The following is an 18,822-nucleotide window of genomic DNA, read 5'->3' as shown; positions in this document are numbered from 1 at the left end:
TCTAAGCATATCGGATTGACTAAGACCAGTCTGTGATGGCTTCGAGTAACGCTCGCTGGTTATAACGAGACTTGTCTGGAAAAAATTAAAGAAAAATGAGTCCCACAAAGTGTATTCATCTAACATATACACTAAGTTATATTGCTTGCTAAGTTAGCTTGCTTTGACAAAGAAAAAACTTGATGCCAGAAAGGATATAAAAACAAGCGTAACGTAAAGTATTCCATCGTGTGGAATTTGCTATTTTAAAGTAATTTGGTTCTTGAGAAATAAGCACAAAAATATGATTTATGCATGCTACCGTAGTCGACGAAAAACAAGAAGCATTTTCGGCGACACAGCTCGCATACAGCACGCATAATATGGGGTTGAGGATATGCAGCGCGCTGTCAAGTTCAACAGTTTACAAATTTTATTGAAATCTCATACATGGAGTAACATGGCACATCAAAGGTTGTATATTTTATTAACTAAGAAAGATCCGATATCATTTTACTTGTTAATAGCTGTGAATTGGCAATTATTTTAAAATTTCTGTAAATCACTGAATTACGTAGTGAATTTTAAGCAAAGATATTACACATATTCGCCATTTTGATTAAAAAATTTTGGTTTGAGTTTGGTATTATCAAAAATCAAAAAAATTCGCCTGTCAAGCCTGATAATTTTAAATTGCTGTGTGAGTAATGCAATCATTTCCAAAAAAGACTTATTTTTATACAATAACAGTAAAGCGAAAATGACTGAAAAATTGTTATTCCAGTATTTTGGTCGCTAAATTTGCAAATAACCCCTGTACTCGAGTACTTTAAATTAATCCACTCATGTCCACTGATATTTTGTGATCTAATAATCAATTAGTGCCTATGTATATGCCAGTGATTCATAACGATGCTTACCATAACGACAGTTATTTTTTCAGATCAGGAAATTTGGTAGTGTTATAACTCTGTTTGAATATTTTGAAAAATATCTATATTTCCAAAAAAATATCAATTTATGAAACTCGATTCAACTTGGCCATAATCATTTAATATACCCACCTAAAGGTTTATTTACTATTGAAAAGATATCAGAGTTTCCGACTGGAAATGACATAATAATATTTGGTTAAGTGTGTTTATATTATACTTGTACACTATTGCTGATTACAGTACTCTAATAATTCTTAATCTGCGCGACCCTTTTTTCATCCGTGCGACATCACTGAAACAAAAGGGACGCCGATCACCTTTTTCTCTCCTAACGATGACAAAAGTCACAAATCACGATGCGATCGCGACAGATAAACGGTAGCTTCGACGACTACCCCATTATTGTCTCTGTTTCATTACCTGCGAACAGGTAAAAGGGGTTTATAGTTGGTTCTGTAAAAAAGATATAGTTTGTGGTCATCGAAACGCGCGTCGTTGAGTACGCCCCGATGCATGGATATGGCTGACGTCCGACATTTTGAAATTTTTTCACGAGAGAACGAACGATCGTAGAGTTTTATTTGTCTGGCATTTCGCATTTTTTGTTATTAGCTTTCGGAGTCAATATCATTGACAGAATTTAATTTATAAGCATAATTTTAGGCAGCTTGACTCGTGTTTCAGAAAATTACAGAAACTGGCAGTATATAAGTTGCAACAAATTAAATTATAATATTCGTACTGCTTGTTATATCGCGACTAACAGAATGTTATAAGGTTTTATATGTATATTCGATGATATAATCAAAGTATATGTTATGGGAATGTTAGACATTGATGGGATTTTGTATTCGATTTCACTTGTACCGCGTTTTATTATCGTGTTGAGTTTCGACACGTGAGAGAGCGATGTATATCGAATTATATGGCCGACTGCCATATTTGATTTTGCATTTCGGAAAATCATTCGTAATATCGTTAATATAGCGTTGAAAATTGCTCTTTGAATAATATATTACTGTACGTTTTAGATTTTTGATATCGTATCTTTGAAATTTATTGACCGATTAAATCTCAAAGAAAAACTTCACGATAAAGAGTTTTTCCGTCGAGGAAAAAAACGATTCTAAACAACTATAAAGAGATTGGGTGTGGAGTTGATACGGAATAGATAGAAACAATACTGAACTACAAAGACCTCAGGATTGTCAAATGGCAGCTGCACTTGCTGTCAGTTCCTACACAACTGTACTGCCCCAGGTCGTGCCGCACCATCCAGCAGCAGCGGCGGCTGCAGCGGCCGCAGCGGCAGCCCAACTATCAGCAGTCACGTCTGCCGGACACAACGCCCACCTGGCGCCGATGAACATGGCCTCGCACTCCGGGATGCCGATCCTATCGGCAGCCCCGCCATCAAGTTTGTCATTCGGCTTCACTCAGGAACAAGTTGCTTGTGTCTGTGAAGTGTTGCAACAAGGGGGTAATATTGAACGTTTAGCCCGATTTTTATGGTCGTTACCAGCATGCGAGCATTTGCACAAGAACGAAAGCGTACTCAAGGCTAAGGCGGTTGTTGCATTTCACCGAGGAAATTTTCGTGAACTCTACAAATTACTGGAAAGTCACACATTCTCTCCTCATAATCACATGAAACTGCAGCAACTATGGCTCAAAGCTCACTATATTGAGGCTGAGAAACTTCGAGGGAGACCTCTCGGTGCTGTTGGAAAATACAGAGTAAGAAGGTATGAAACAAACAAAAGTTTGATGTTATTTTACATATTTACAATATTTGTTACCTATATATATATGAACTCAAATACTTTGTTAATATTTATATACAGTACATTAAAAAGTGAAAAGTTGTTGTATCGATTTTTTATTAATCTTCTAAATTTCTTGTCTCTACAGGAAGTTTCCCCTTCCCAGAACAATATGGGACGGAGAAGAGACCAGCTACTGTTTCAAGGAAAAATCAAGAGCAGCACTTAGAGAATGGTATGCACACAATCCTTACCCTTCACCAAGGGAAAAGCGAGAGCTTGCAGAAGCTACCGGACTCACTGTTACTCAAGTCAGCAATTGGTTCAAAAATCGTAGGCAAAGAGATCGAGCCGCAGAAGCCAAAGAACGGTAATTTGAATTATATTTTGTTTTGGTTTAATTGGTGTCGAATTCGTCGTTAACAAAAATAGTCAAATTGGATTTATATCTCTAGCAGGCACTTGTTATACATAAAATATTTAAAAACGGAAATAGCGAAATTAATTTCGATTGCTTTATTTTAGTAATAAGATTGAAACAAAAAGCAAACAAATTTATGTCTAACTAATATAATTTTTGGAATGTTTTAGAATAGTCGATAAAAGCATTTATTGGAAATTTGATTTTACAATTTATCTAAATTATTATACATTCTGTAAATTTGTTTTATAGTTAAACAAATCATAACATTGCAAATAAAGTCAATATTTTAAATATAAATAAACAATGTTTAATAAAATAGGTATTTTATGTTAAATATAAACTGCAAGATCGAATCACTAAATAAATGTGATGGCTGAATAATAATGTTTATTTTGAAATGTGTGAAACGGGTACACACTATCTGTTTTTGTTTGTTTTGTCCAATACTAAACGATCATCCCTCTTAACCCCGTAAATTGAGGGTGATCTGTCATTGTGACGCCAAATATTTAATCTAATTTAAATCTACATAGCAATGCTCATAGGAAATTGTAAAAAAATATTAAATATACAATCAAATATCTATGTAGAAATTTGAAGCGCGTTGAGAGTGAGAAAATTTGATATATTAAAATGTTGTTTGTATGGGTTGTTGTCATTCAGTTAATTCAAAAATGGATGCATTTGTCCGCTTTAAATTATTGGCAAGCGAATTTTCAATCAAAACACCTGCCCAAATTTCTCAATTTTAGTATACTAATTTAGTCAAGAATATACGAATCGTGGTTATAAATACTGAATACCTTGATGATATCATAAAATGAATAAAACCGACTGTAATGAAATGTGGAAATGCAATACCCCATATATATGTTTTTTCGAAGAAAAATTATATTTTAAATGATTTTTAGTACGTTCTGATAATATTATTTTGTTTTCTATTGTATATTTACACTGTATATAGAAATTCACTCAGGACAAAATTCGATATTTTCTGTCGTGCGTTTCGAATCGTTATTTGTCGCTTAATATTTCGCCACAAAACACAAAGGGCTACTCAAGTATGTCGTGATGCGACTTTATCTCCTCGTTTAGTTTAGGGGTAAATATTTACCCCAGTAGGGCTTTATTTAAGGCTCTTCGTCGTTTTATTTCGAATTACATTTTGGCTTTAAAAATTGTACTAGGCTCTATCGAAAAAATGCTGGGAACGAATAGTTAGATTGCTTACACTTTTTACGCTTGGAAAGGTTCCCACACGCGTAGCTTCTATCCGTGGTTCAGTCTTACAAAAATTAGATTCTTAGAATCCGAAAGAAAATCGTTTATTTTATTCCGTCATAACGATAGTATTAGATACACAAAATACTCATTGATGAGTGGGACAAGTAATTAGATAAATCGTATCACTGAAGTGATTTTGAATGAAAATAATATTTTGTAACATACTTTTGGAAAGATATTGCCTAGCCCATTCACTAATATTCACTGTAACCTAGTTACAATTAACGGCTTACTTCACCGTATACTTCGTTTGGAAACTGTTGATAGATATTTTCAATCTTCGCATAGGGCCGAATAATAATATGTATGTAATCGACTCCAATTTCCGACATTTTTGTATTCACCTGTGATGTTACATGCACTCCAATTTTTTGGGGAAACTTCGATTTAAGTTCCCTTGCATAATATATTTCATTTTTTATTTGTTCAGATTTATGCCGTATCTGAAATTGTCAATAAATTCGTTTTCGAAGTCTGCATACGCTAAGACTAGTCAATCGCGTAAACGGTTTTATAGTGCCGCCATTTTGTGCGTTGAGACACCTGTTACGTCGCGCATAATAAAGCCCTAACAGTCGGCGATCGAATTGAGGTAAAAGCGAAAATATAAAGCATTATTGATATGATATGTATGTCAGGTGCTATGAACTTGAACGAAGCCTAAAAAATAATATCAATGTTAAATTAATAGCAATTTTATATATAAATTATTTTTATTTCAAATTATATTTTAATCATCTATTTATTTTTTCTTTGATTTAGTATATATTGTAAACTTATTTTGTATTTTTTTTACAGAGATGGAAGTGAAGCTGGTATGTCGGGAGGAATGAGTGCTGACGGTATGGTGACTCCTCCGCACCAGGGCGGATTAGAGGGCCCTGGATCTGTTGGTCATGTGAGTACAAGTCCAAACCATTTGCTCGACCAAAAACCGGGATTGGATGGAATGCACGCTCATCATCATCAAATTCCTCCACACCACGTTCAACAAATGATGCATCATGATCAAATGGTGCAGCAACAACATTCCCACACCCCTCCTCAGGGGCACCTACATTACCCACAAGGGCCCTCGCCCTCATCCATTCCAAATAGTATGATCATGAGTACAATGCAGGATCCGCATTCCATGCCACACAATTTGCATTCCGCCGCTACTATGACTGGCCACTACACTATGGCAAGCACACCGGGACATGCAGTTAGCATGCAACAACATTCGCAACATGTGACAGATTTGCATTACCAACAACAACAACAACAACACTTACATTCTCAGCAGCAGCACACTGGATCCGGTATCCACACATCACCTGCTACGCTACATGATTCAATGATGCATCACCCGATGCCTACCACAACTTGGTCTACCTGAGCAAAACTAAAAATCAATATATATATGAAGAAATGACAGTAAACAATAGAATGAAATACGTGCGACCTCCGATGTTAAAACTCAGTGAAACGGAAATTTCTGAGCTAGTAACGTAGAGATTAAGTCATAAAGTTGTTGGCGGGTTAATTCAAGAATTAGAGGGATTCACCTATCAGTCCCGACGGTAGACAAAGCCCTGTTTATTAAAAACAATTATCGCAATTGGAACTTACCGAAGTTCCCAGTGTTTTGATCGTAAGACAGAGAAATGTGTTATTCACCTTTGAGAATAATTTTATTCTAGTCCTTCAACGCAGGGGCTATGTTTGTATTCCTTAATTAATACCAAGTTTTGAGCAATTTTTTTTTTGTAAAATATCTTATCATTATGCTATATTTTCATAGTAATATTTTGTGACATATTATGCTGCTTTGAAGTGATTGCTTGAAAATCAAAAGTGGTGAAAGTTTCCATAAGTAGATTTTAAATGAGTCGTCCTTTGGCAAAAAATATACCCAATTTTTAATTTTATAATTCTTCCAATTTGGTCCAAATTTTGAAAATATACATAAATTTTTCTAGCACTGACAATTCTTGGACGTACTATAATTCCTGATGTTCAGAAATTCGTCGTCTGACGTCTTTATGCATAGCTTTGGTTAAAAAATGCTCTGTGAAGACAGATTCTCCAGCGTAAAAATTAGGAAAAAGCTATTTCAATGAAGTATAGAAACCCGTATAGTTATTTCTGTACAGTGAATGTGATCACATTTAATTTTTATATTCCATGAACAGTGTAAATTTTATGTGGTGCTCATGACACAAAACCTATTTTATCGACCAACGGCAGCCATTTCTAGCCATGTATTTATTATTTGTCCTATTTTTTTTCTTTATTTTTCCGACTTGATTATTTTCGTTCATGACCAAATCACTTTATAGCGTACGGATGAATCCAAAGTTCAGGTTCGAATCAATTTTAAATTCTAATTGGAAAAAAATCCTATTTTGAATAATTTTTGAGTTTTGAGTTTTGAGATTGACTTTATATTTTATAACGACACGATTCGTATCTTACATAAATGAAAACTCAACAATAAAAATATGCTTCATTATAATTGAATTGTGTTTTTTTTTCGAAATTAATTTTGGCATAAGCTTTGCTTCGGTGTTAAAAAGCATTATTTTGAAAAATATGTTATTTTTTCTTTTATTTACTATTACTATTTTTATTTTCAAATAATTTTGCGCGCATTTTGAATGAAATAAATTGGCAACTACGTTGCAAAAATATAATTTGTTGTTAGCAATATTTCGATGTTTCAGAATATCTAAAGTAAAAGTAATCTAGGTATCCTAATATCAGAATAAAAGTCAGAGGGAATAGGAGTCTATGAGAAAGACCATTGTACTCATATGCCAGTCGAAATATACACGGTATACGTAACTGGAATTATGCAATAAGCTGATTAAGTAGGCACCCCTCAAATTCTGCGTCGCAGTTTTATCTTTCATATTTATTTCAAACTATTTTAATCGTTTATTTCACTTTAGTTAATAAATTACATAAAAAATATAAAATAATTGAGTGTCAATATTAGTGGTGGAAGTTTATCTATTAGCGGAATATTAAAAGCTTGGAATTTGTGGCTAAATTGAGCTTCAATGAAAAATGTAAGTAGTGTTCACCAGTTGTTACATGAACGCGTTTAACTCGTCTAGTTGAAGAAAGGCCCACTGAAAGGCCTACTTGCTGCAAGTCGATTATGGTGGGCCTTATACAAGGTTATATGCAGTGCACGTCTCTATATTTTATATAATTATTATATAATGCCTGATTCAGGACATCTATGAGCTTAGCGTGTATTTATACCGCATTATAATACAGAGTAAAGCCTTTGTTTCAGAGGGCGTAAACGAATCGCATTTTATTTTTATTCCCTAACTTTCCGGTCGTGTTTTAGACAAATTTATGTTAACCCAGAACATTCGAAAACTTTCTGATAACTGCTAATTGAGCTAACTGCTAAATAGGTCTTGTCCCTATTCGCTATTTTCCACTCATAGATCAACAGACTTCAAAGTAGGAAACGCAATTTTCCCCTGGGTAACCGAGACCTCTTTTGCCCGCAAGCTACTGCTCTACTACCGGATATGACCACGCGGGATTTGAGACGTGAGATTTTCATCGGGTTATGCGAGGTTATCGTCTAAGAATTGTATAGGAAAATGGCCTATTCTACTGCTAATTTTATTCGACCATAAGGAGTAGTCGGTAATTTAAAATAAACTTCTTGTATAGTTTGTCTTTTCTTGGCAACCTTACTTGAAACTTTACATGAAAATAGCGCCGAAAAATTGTTGATATTCTTATAGGATCAGTCAATAAATTTGGGGACGAAAGGTTCATTTTTATTTTAGTTTGTAATCTCTGATTTAATTTTTTATCGTTTTGCGTGAAGCTTTTTGTATTCAAGTATATATTGTTCCTGAATCTGCATTTCCAATCAATGTCAAAAGTTGCTTTTATTTCAAACAAAACTACCGTGATTTGAAACGTTTTCTATATCGTTTTAATGTCCGTATGAATTCAATAATGCGACTTCCAAATAAACAACTGAATCTAAAATATAATTTCTAGAAGTTACTACCAACGTATATGCTTTTTCCTAAATCTTGGCAACAATTGATTCCGAGTATTTGCTCTTTCACTTATTTAAAAATTTACTTTTCCTTGAATAATTTAGGCAATAAATCTTGCAATTTATGGTGAACTTTTTGGACAAATTTCAAAAATATGTCAGAAAAGGAACCATAAAAGGGAATAACAATTAACATCTGTGCAATTCTCTAATTTTCTGCCAACATTTATTTCAATTCCGTTGAGCATAATTGCATTTTTCTTATCTAAAATAAATATTTGTCCACGAAAGATTTATGTTTTCAGATTACTTTCGGATTATAAAGAAATTGAAAATGTCTTCGATAATAAGACAAATGGAGGTATTCAAATCTTAAAGTGTTATTCTGTAAGCCTCGTTCATCCGTTTCTCATCGCAATCGGTGATCGCCTAACTATTGTACAAACAGAATTAACACCGTTTAAAGGATAAATATCCTAACTGCTCAATTTGGATCGAACTAAGGGGCGAAGGTAAGAAACTGTAGTATTTTGGGGTAAACTTTGAAGCAGAGACTATGAGTAACTTGAGTAAAAGGATATATTTTGTGCAAATCGGCTTCAGTTACTTGCATACATGTAAAAATATTGAATTACGCATATATATGCAGTCAGGAAATATTGATCAAAATCAACATGACCGCCAAAAGTGCCGGTAGCGAACACTTTTTAGCCGGACAAGGTGATTCTATAATCTTTGACACATATAAAATTAGGACACTTGTAAAATCAGGATACTTTTACCGGGCACATTATATGGAATATACACTGGGTTAGGTATTAAATCCTGCACGATCGGTCTGTAACATTTTCTGGGACTGTGTTAGATGTTGACAAATTTATTTATACAAGTAGACAAATAGCATAATATATGATTTTTCATATACACCTAGGATTTTTCCTAGGTGAAGATCTGTACAACAGCAGAGTGCACTGAGAGCGAAAGCATGCGCCTATGTAGATATTCACAACTGTCCTGAAGTAGACTAGATAAGCAGGCTTAGTGCCGGATTTCTCATTGACAATCTCGCTACCTGGGCGGTGTCGCGTTACAGTTGTGTTTACTTTGCAGCCGGGGTCGAATTGTTGCTCACAATCTTTCCCATCTGTTTCTAAATCCATTTTTAACAAAACTTTTCAATCATGCATAGAAAAAAAGTGAGGTAAAAGTACCAAAATGGTGTTTGCATTTCTAATTAGTGACGACCTGGAAAAACGATGACCTTTCCCGCGCGCTGTGATACTTGAATCTGTCTATAGATATATCACTGTAAAAAATTGTTATGAAATCACGTGAATTTTTTCGTAAAAGACCTATTTAAAGTAACGACTTGCTTTTGTAGATTGTCTATGTCAGGATACAGACGACCGCGTCGCATATCGCGCCCTACCTAATAAATGAGGTACATTTATTCTAGTGGATTTCTTATCAGTGGCATTTTCACACTGTCTGCTTTCTCGTATTTCTGAGCAAAATTGTAACAAATAAATCGCATAAAAGTGATTTTATTTTATAGTTCTATGTTTCGTTTTACCGTCAGTTCGGTATATTCAGACCAAACAAAAAATAAAAATATAAATGCGTTTCAGATGTGTATTGGTCATTCTTCGTACTTGTGAAAGCATGCAATGAAAAGTGATGGAACACATATCATTTAGCTTTTTTAATAAACCGATTTATTACATTAATTTTTTTTATGTTCAATCAGGTTAATCCACTCTCCAGAAGACAATTCGTGTGACGTAATAACCTTACAACGCTTGTCGCCAACGACAATTAGCACTTGATAGCATACAGACATATTGGCCATCATAATGTTCTCTTCAAGAGAATGATAGCCTCTCATATTTTACGAGGACCAATTGGGGTCTGAATTCCGGTATTTAATGGGGGTATTGTTATCGTTACGCTATAGACAAGTATGTATTGAACACTGGACTAGATTGCGAAAATTTTAACATTGAATTTGATTTCAAAAACTCATGAAAGCTTAGACATAAGTGTACGCGTGTTTGTTTCTAGCGCGACGGTAGTTTCGAGTTCACATTTTGCTATCGAACAAATGTGTCTGCGCCATGTAAGTTGTTCATAAAGAATGGTTCTTGATTGAAATCCGTCAGTATAAAGTCATATGGTTCGCAGTAAATATACGAAACTGAATATAAATAAACTAAACAAGAGCTTCCCATCAATAATATTTGTTGAAAAAAATCATTATTGTTTTTCTGATTCCATTCAACTTTTGATAAACTTTATGAGAATCTTATAAATGCTTAAAACGGACATATTTTTACGCAATGTTTTACGCTGACGATTCGGAAAAAAACATTCTGAACAATTTTTTCAGCCATTCTGAATTCGTGTTAGGTCTATATGATAACGTTTTTTTTGTAATATCAGGTTATATAACTATAGAGACATAATTCATACATAACGCCAACTGTTAGCTAAAGTTTATATATGATTCGTGCTTGTTCAAATATTCGAATTCGAATGAATGTTCGGAAGTAAAAGTGATTTTGGTGAGTTGCACTCGAAAGAAGAGACAGTCGCTTTTTCACCACTTATCGATCAAGTTGAGTGCACTCGGGTGAAATCAAACTATCGTGTAGTATTTCCACACGATTCTGTCAAGTCCTTGACAATGACCTCGGCCAAACTGATGACGTTTTACTTTTGTAAATTTATTCAATTCCATTTTTTTGTTATCATATTAACTGAATCCAAAAAGCTGTCAGCAGCATGAATATATTCTTTTAATCCCAACGAAAACTCCGATCTCTTGTAGGCTTGAAATGCATATTTATGTTAACCTTTGACCCTGATAATATGTTCAATGTAGTTTTTCAACATTCAATTTAGGATTTCAACCCGATATCAACACAAAAGAAATGATTTATTAGGTAAAAATATTGTTTGTCCCTACAATGATATTTTCACAATTAATACCAAAAGTAACTTTTTGATATTTGAACCAAATGATAAATTTTTGAATTTTAAAGAGACATTATATACACCATGTAGAATTAGGTAGACGTAATAATGAGGCAAAAAGGCAAGCAAAATTTGCAAATATTGAAAAGTGATGACCTCTTCATCACAAAACTATATTTAATTTTATTCCAGGTCTATTTAAATGAAGTTTTATTGATCAATATTTCATGTCACATATTAAAATAGTTTGTAGTCCTTTTTTTATGGAATTCCATGCAGGATTTATCTGCCAGTTTCTATACATGTAGATATACGCTACTGTTTTATGAACAAAATGGCTGAAGTGCCTGCAGTTTTTAGGACCTTTTTATCGCCAAGAAAAACGAAAATAAGTATTTCGTGCTGCATATAGAGTTACAATTAAAAGTACCTGTCAGCTTATGAGCGTGGACAAGAAAAATGTTTTGTCTCGCCCGATAAAATTTCATTTCGTGGTTTTTGTTATTTAATTTTAGTCCAGATCTTGCCAAATACGATATCAGAAGAATTTATAAAGAAATGGCAATCAACGTGAAAATTGCTGACGTCACGGATGCAAAAAAACATTGAAAGGTCAGTTTATTTTATGCACGCGACTTAAATATTGGTTGATTATTTTGATCCTTAGCTTTTGTGAGGTGCTTCATATCCTCCAAAAATGGAGAAATGTTTTAACATTTGACGTCAGCATACTTTCAAAAACGCTCACGGTCAAAACCATTTACAAATTAGTATTAGTGCCAACCATCGATAATAGTTAATAAGTACTCAATTCTTTTTCCAATATTTTTATATAAATTCTTGTTGGGTATTTAGAAAGCTGAAAGTTGTTTTGGTTTTTATCATCGTCCTTATTTTTAATGCTTTCTCGTCATGAATATGGGATGTACGTACAGTTACTTCGCTACTGGAACGGATATTTGAGGTGCTGTTATAGTTTTTCGAGAACATGGTATTTTAATACAGTAATTCAATTCAGTGTAATGTATTATGCCTCACACCACTGTCATTGTATTTGCATTTCAATGACGATGAGATTATCATCCATGTAACAACTACTTATTTATTTAACGGATAATCCTCCAGATGAATGTAACAGTATAATTGAATTCATTTTAATATTGATAATAATTACGGTTTCAATGCGACAAATGGGCACGTGCCGCTAAATAATAAATATGTAGCGATTTATCAGAATCGTTGGCACGCGTCTTCGCCGCATGATCATTTTTTAAACCTGTTCACTAAACCTGCTGTTTAATCCCATTACGGCGGATAGTTAGTATAAAATTTAACAAGTACTGATTTGCATTAATTGTTCATAGGTGCCTACATGTCTAAACATTCTATTCATACAATTCTAGTAATTAAACCTTGATTTTCAGTGAAAAATTAAACCTTATCACATGAATAAATTTGCCTATTCTGACACGTTTTAAAATAAGTCATCCACAACGACAAAAAGAAATATGAGGGCATTTCAATATGTCGAGAAGACTTTATATTTATGCAAACTTGAAGATTTTTTTGAGATTTAAATAAGGTGCCACATTACAATTAGAATGGGAAAATCATCACTCGTCTATAGTCGTCATGTTTTCATCAATTACAATGTAATGAATTGACTTGCAATGCACATTTTTCGTTTTAGGGAAAATGGTTAACATTTATTTGTTAAGAGAAGTTCGTCATTTTTTAAAATGACTCAATAAAGCGTTAGGACAATCACTAAATTCAGCCTGAGATCAAAGATGACCAGAAATGTGAGTTTAAAAAGCATAAGTTCAGCCATTTAACTTTAGCCATTTAACATATTTTTTGTAATATATGGACGAAATTTACGCCATTTTGTCATAATTTTGCCTGAGGCTATTTTATGTTTTGTCGATAACGGATATAATGAATATATTATCTGAATTTTGGTCAACAAATTGTGAGATTTTTATTATTTACGTCAATTTGCTTTAAAACATTTTATTTTATTTCTAAACATGCATTTTATAATGAGGATGATGATGTATTGAATTACCTGACATATTCTGACTAAATTTGACTTTGGAGAAAAGAATCATATTTTGGAAAATATAAAGTAAAGATTTAATCATTACTAGTAATTGTTAAGAATGCGACAATATACCAATAGACTACTATTTAATATGTCCTATTACAAAAAAATGGCCAAATTAATAAAATTAAAATCAAAATCGTTCGATGAAATTTATTATTATTACAAAGCTTTAAGTTTTTTTTATATAAATGATATTAAAAGTATATTTTCTAAAAACAATTATTGTTCGTTTCAATCTAATGACATTATTTTGATTATGTATGTATAGACAAACATTTCTGAACGAATACTTTTTCACTATAAGAAGATTCGATGCGGCATTCACAAACATCAAAGCAACTAATATGATTTCTTCTAACACAATTTATGTAAACAAACAATTACAGTTACCCTGGCGGTCAACACTCGTCGTGATGTCACCAATCAAGCATGGCTCAATCTAAACGTGCACCATTTAGACACGAGCCAAACATAATTAATGCTACTTTTCAGCACTAGTTTCCTTCTTAAAACGGAAATGCTAATTAACTCCGATTGACTTTAGAGCATCAAAGGGAGCAGCAAAATTATCTGATTTTGTTTGCATACGTCTAACGGATACAAGGGTTGTCGATCAAAAAGGAAGAGTTACATCCACCTACTGTCTAAGGCGACATCGTGGGCAAGTATTTTGATTGTTGTTATTTTTCAATTGTTACGGGTTTAAATATTGTGTTAATTACCGTTTTTTGTTTATTTTGCACATCCAATAATTATGACGTACCGACACAAAGTATTTACGATAGGTTACGTTAATTTGCGTCGCCGTGAAATTGAGAAAATGTCGCAAGTGTTTGAAGCTGTGAAAATTTGATTGATGTTGACCTTAATTTTTCGCAATTTTCATCAATATTTTTTAATTTATAAATATAATGAATTATTTAAAAAAAATAAGAGCTGCCTTAATTGTTATGAGTTTTTTTCTTCTTCATTATATAAAATGGGCCACCAGTAGGCCTACCTGAAGTATTTAAAATTTTGGCAACAGTCACATCCGGCTTCCGTAGAAAAATCAATTTATCATTTGACAAATAACATCAAAGGTATTTCCGTTATTCAAGAACGACAAAAAACCAAAAGGTACCTCAGTTCTGTTGATTGTAATTGACACTTTCATTTTTATTAGTATTGGCGCTGAATTTCAAAACAGCAAATCACCGTTTGCGTCATACGTTCGTGTGCATCCTAGTATTTGTATAGTCAGCTGAACGTGGGCGATTGTGGAATAAATAGACACGTGACGTCATCAGCCCCCATATTTTCGGTTCCATAACATTGGGTGAGATCAATTTACTCTGTTAAAGAGAAAGTATCGATATGCAACATGATTTCTCAAGAATACCGTATACAGCGTGACTGGCGATGATACTTACACACCTACAACGAAATAATATACTTTACCACAACGCTTCTAAATCTGGATCATTATTCAGTTTTCTTACTCTTATTATTAGACAAGCTGAAGGGGCTATTAAAACTGTTTAAAACAAAAACATATGTCGAGCCATTCAAAGTCACATTCAATTCGTGTAAACATCTCATTTGCAATCTAAACATATAAAAAATTGAGAATGACGATTTTATTCACTGTTAATTTTTGATTTGTTAGACTTCTATTCAATATAATAAGGTATATTTTCATAGCATTCTCGTGCTGTTGATTGCGCAGTTGGAAGGTAATCTATGCAGCACTAGCACTAGCCCTAGAGTCTCTAGTTTCTACTAACTAAAACCCGATTCTTCATCGAAGTAAAGATCCGAGATACGAATTTTATATGGCGCTCATCAAACAGACGATTAGACATATGTAACGATTTGAAACTGAAATAATAGTTGTAATGAAAATTGCGTATTATCTGAAAAATTCAGTGTTTGGTAGTTTCATTTCGTCAGTTCACGTTTTTCTAATCACAATTTTTTGAACCAATCTAATGTTTATCAAATTTCAATCCCATAATTAATTCTGTTTTGAAATTGAAGTGAAAAACACCAAACAAAGTTTTTGGGAGACGGTGTTGGCAAAATTGAACCTTTGGAATGTTTTATTTCTGATATGTCAGTTCACATTGGCCCCGAAACACATTTTTCAAAGATTTTGTGGGAAAGCATGGCTTCAGTTTCAAGCGTTCTGATGTAAAACAGTGTAACCTAACTCCAGCTAGCAGAAGCTATACTGTTTCCATACCGCGCTTACTACGGACGCTTCTCAAGTGGCTGAAGTATCAGGGGATGCAGACTAAAAACCCGTTTCGCCGCCAATCCACGCGAATGGGGCGCCCGTAACATGTACCCACACAGATTAAAATACTGGGAAAAGCGCAAATTCTTCTCCTGTGGGGGTACACGTCACAAAGATGGCCATTTGAGACGTTATGGGAGACTGCACATCAAAAGCCAGTATTAGATAAGGTTACAGAATGCATTTAATAGTGACACATAGTTGGGACACTTGGAAGATCCTGAGTATCATTGCCCAAATTTGGGTGATAAAGCGCCAACTCGACACCGAAAAAGCAAACTGATATTTTTGGGCTGAAACGCTTTCTTTCTTCACTTTAAGGACCATTTCTGTTGCCAAAATATTCCAGGTTGTCACATAACGTGTTGTCACATATTATCAATCTCCCGATGATTATGACGTCACTGAAACTGACCCACTCACGGTGTCCAGTGTTAGAAGTCTAGCCATGTGTTTGATGAACGTAATGTTATACTTCTGTTCAAAACTTGTATATGTATATGGTTACACGAAAAAGATTTCTCAAGGGTGGAAGGCACTTTATTAGTCAAACTTAAATCAGTAATTGATAGCAGGATTACGTTTTAAAGCTGTTCCTAAAACTAAATGAAAATTTAGAAAGCTGGGTAGTTTTTGTAATTGTTGAATTTGAGAAATAATTTTTATATATGAGTCACCCAGATTTCTTGCTGGGTAAATTGACCATACTTTTCTAAAACCTCTTGAATTTTTTAAAGAGAAATGTCTTCTTCACCAAACTTGTCACTCCCATTTCCAATAGTGTAAATTTAACAATGCAATAAACCAACATCATTTGCACAAGAACACAAACGAACGCAAATGAACGCAAACACTCCCCCTTACATACTTTAAAATACATTTTTTTTATTTCAGAATTATCAACTATTATTGAATTATTGATTTTATTTTTTAATCTATCAATGTTAGTAATTCTACATATCAAAGTAAGTTCTTGCCTTGTTCGGAGAACTAATGTGAATAGAAATAGATTCAATGAATAAAATATCGAAATTTAGTCTTTGAATCACTAATTTGATAGGTTTTAACTGCTGCGATACAATGTTTCTTTACTTGGAATGAATGATATTTTACGTGTGATTTACATTCGTCACATGCCTTTACATAAAGAAATAACTGTATTACCACAAAAATTTAATTTTATCCCACAAAAATAATAGGCAAATTATATTATCTTGTCGGTCGTTTTTAGAATTGCTCATATCGCTAAGACGTATAACTATATTTTCAAAATGGCCTCAAATTTCATTGTATCGCGGGCGCGTAGGATAATTTCATGCGACGCTGTCATTTTGAAGAGAGTCGTAATTGCAAAAATAACATAACCTATATGGGTGGCCCTGTAGCGTTTTTATGCTGTACTAGGTACAAGTCAACGTCAATACGAGTGCGTCATTTTAAATTAAAATTAGCTCTGAATTGAGTAATACAATACGTGGCCACATCAACACATTCGGTTAATTAATTGTATCCCATACATGGCCGATCACATCCAGACAATAACAAAAGTCGGTTAAAGATCCACGGAGAAGCACAATGAAGGCAAATTTGATACAACTTTTGATAAGAGGTCGAGATACTGAAAATCGCTAGAGGATTACAGTCATTAAAAGGATGTTTGACAAACTGAAGAATTACCCTTAGATAATTTGATATTAGACGATCGTGAATAAAATGCTTAAATCTGTCGGCGGAACCCAAAACCGCGGATCGTTATAATGAGAAAAAAAACATGATTTATGATATTGGTATTGAGAGCAATTTTATTGTTTTGAAATATTTTAAATTTAAAGTAGAAGACGATTTTTCCTTAACAAAACTTTAAAAGCAATCATTGCAGTGCAACACACAAGAAAACTCGTTTTCAGTAATTTGTTAGAGCTCATGATTTTTTTCATCAGCATGTACGTACATTTGTCTAAAATTATGTGCCGCAGTAACACGTTCAATATTTGTAGAATCCATATTATCAGTCAGTTTACTGCAATTTTTTAAACGATTGACAAACGATACGTTTGTATATATTCAAAGCGCATGGTGTCCTAATGAAATGTAGCTAAATTGTTGTAGTGTTCCTTGGCACAATACCTCCCTATGTTTTACCCCTTTATGGATCCAAGCTGCAATTTACCTATGCTTAGACAGATTAACAACTTGATTTTTAATCATGTTTAAACATGACCTCATGCAGATTTTATTATGTTTTTGCTTATCGTTGATTTTTTCGTTTTTGAGCTGAACATTTTTATTCGGAACCCCAATTAAATCCGTACCCAACATTTCTCATAACTGGGCACAAATATCATAAATAAAGGGCATCATCTTATAACAAAAAATGAATGTTTTATTACTCATAGCTTTGGGATATATCACCAACACAATCAAATGACATTATAGCGGTTGTGGAAATCTATTTATATAATTTGAAACGTTTGGCACCTTCCAGAACCTTTAATCCTCCCACGTGATTACGTGAACCGGAAGTAAAACCCGGAAACTGAAAGTTCAAACGTCACAAAAACTCTATCAAGTCTAAAACGAAAGTTTTAGAAAAAGATAATGGCAGTTTCGCCTTCAAACAGACAATACAATTACTCTCTATTTTGTTTTGTTTGATATTTTAAATTACGTTGCGTCACCAAAATTATAAAAGTCATACAAAATAAGGAAAGATTACTGAAATAATCTAATTTTATAACGGATAATTTTCTAGGTCAACTCTTCACCCATTTTAGCAAACTATTGATCGAGCAGACGTTTTATTCTAAAATTGCGATTACCAAGCATAAGTCAATCATACCAAGCTCATATCACCTTTGAATTATTTTTTTACTTATTCAAATTGATTAAATTTTCCGATCGTAACATTAAAAAAACGTTGTTGCTCAGTCATTATGACGTTACATGAAAGAACCGAAACAATCAAATGTTGCGTAAAACTTTCTTCAAAGAGGGCGACGAAATATTTGTTAATCTACAAAAGATTTATTTAAAAGTTGAAAGAAAATGTAACTTCGAT

General features: G+C 33.4%; 1 protein-coding gene across 1 annotated transcript; it reads left to right on the top strand.

Annotated features, from left to right (window-relative positions):
* The first annotated feature begins 1,318 nt into the window (after positions 1 to 1,318).
* LOC120336552 (homeobox protein six1-like) lies at positions 1,319 to 7,060 on the top strand. The gene is made up of 3 exons (XM_039404249.2): positions 1,319 to 2,659; positions 2,826 to 3,047; positions 5,184 to 7,060. Exons 1-3 carry the CDS (start codon positions 2,127 to 2,129, stop codon positions 5,761 to 5,763), a joined length of 1,335 nt encoding a protein of 444 aa, XP_039260183.1. The 5' UTR covers positions 1,319 to 2,126; the 3' UTR covers positions 5,764 to 7,060.
* Positions 7,061 to 18,822: the final 11,762 nt, after the last annotated feature.

Source organism: Styela clava, chromosome 2, assembly GCF_964204865.1.
Source record: "Styela clava chromosome 2, kaStyClav1.hap1.2, whole genome shotgun sequence".
In the NCBI taxonomy this organism is placed as follows: Eukaryota; Metazoa; Chordata; class Ascidiacea; order Stolidobranchia; family Styelidae; genus Styela; species Styela clava.
This window is presented reverse-complemented; position numbering and strand designations above follow the sequence as displayed.

What these genes read in the sequence shown, in the direction of transcription:
- LOC120336552 (XM_039404249.2), top strand. Translation starts at nt 2,127, where the DNA reads ATGGCAGCTGCACTTGCTGTCAGTTCCTACACAACTGTACTGCCCCAG. An exon ending in GGAAAATACAGAGTAAGAAG is followed by an intron (nt 2,660 to 2,825) that starts GTATGAAACAAA and finishes TTGTCTCTACAG; the next exon opens with GAAGTTTCCCCTTCCCAGAA. An exon ending in GCCGCAGAAGCCAAAGAACG is followed by an intron (nt 3,048 to 5,183) that starts GTAATTTGAATT and finishes TTTTTTTTACAG; the next exon opens with AGATGGAAGTGAAGCTGGTA.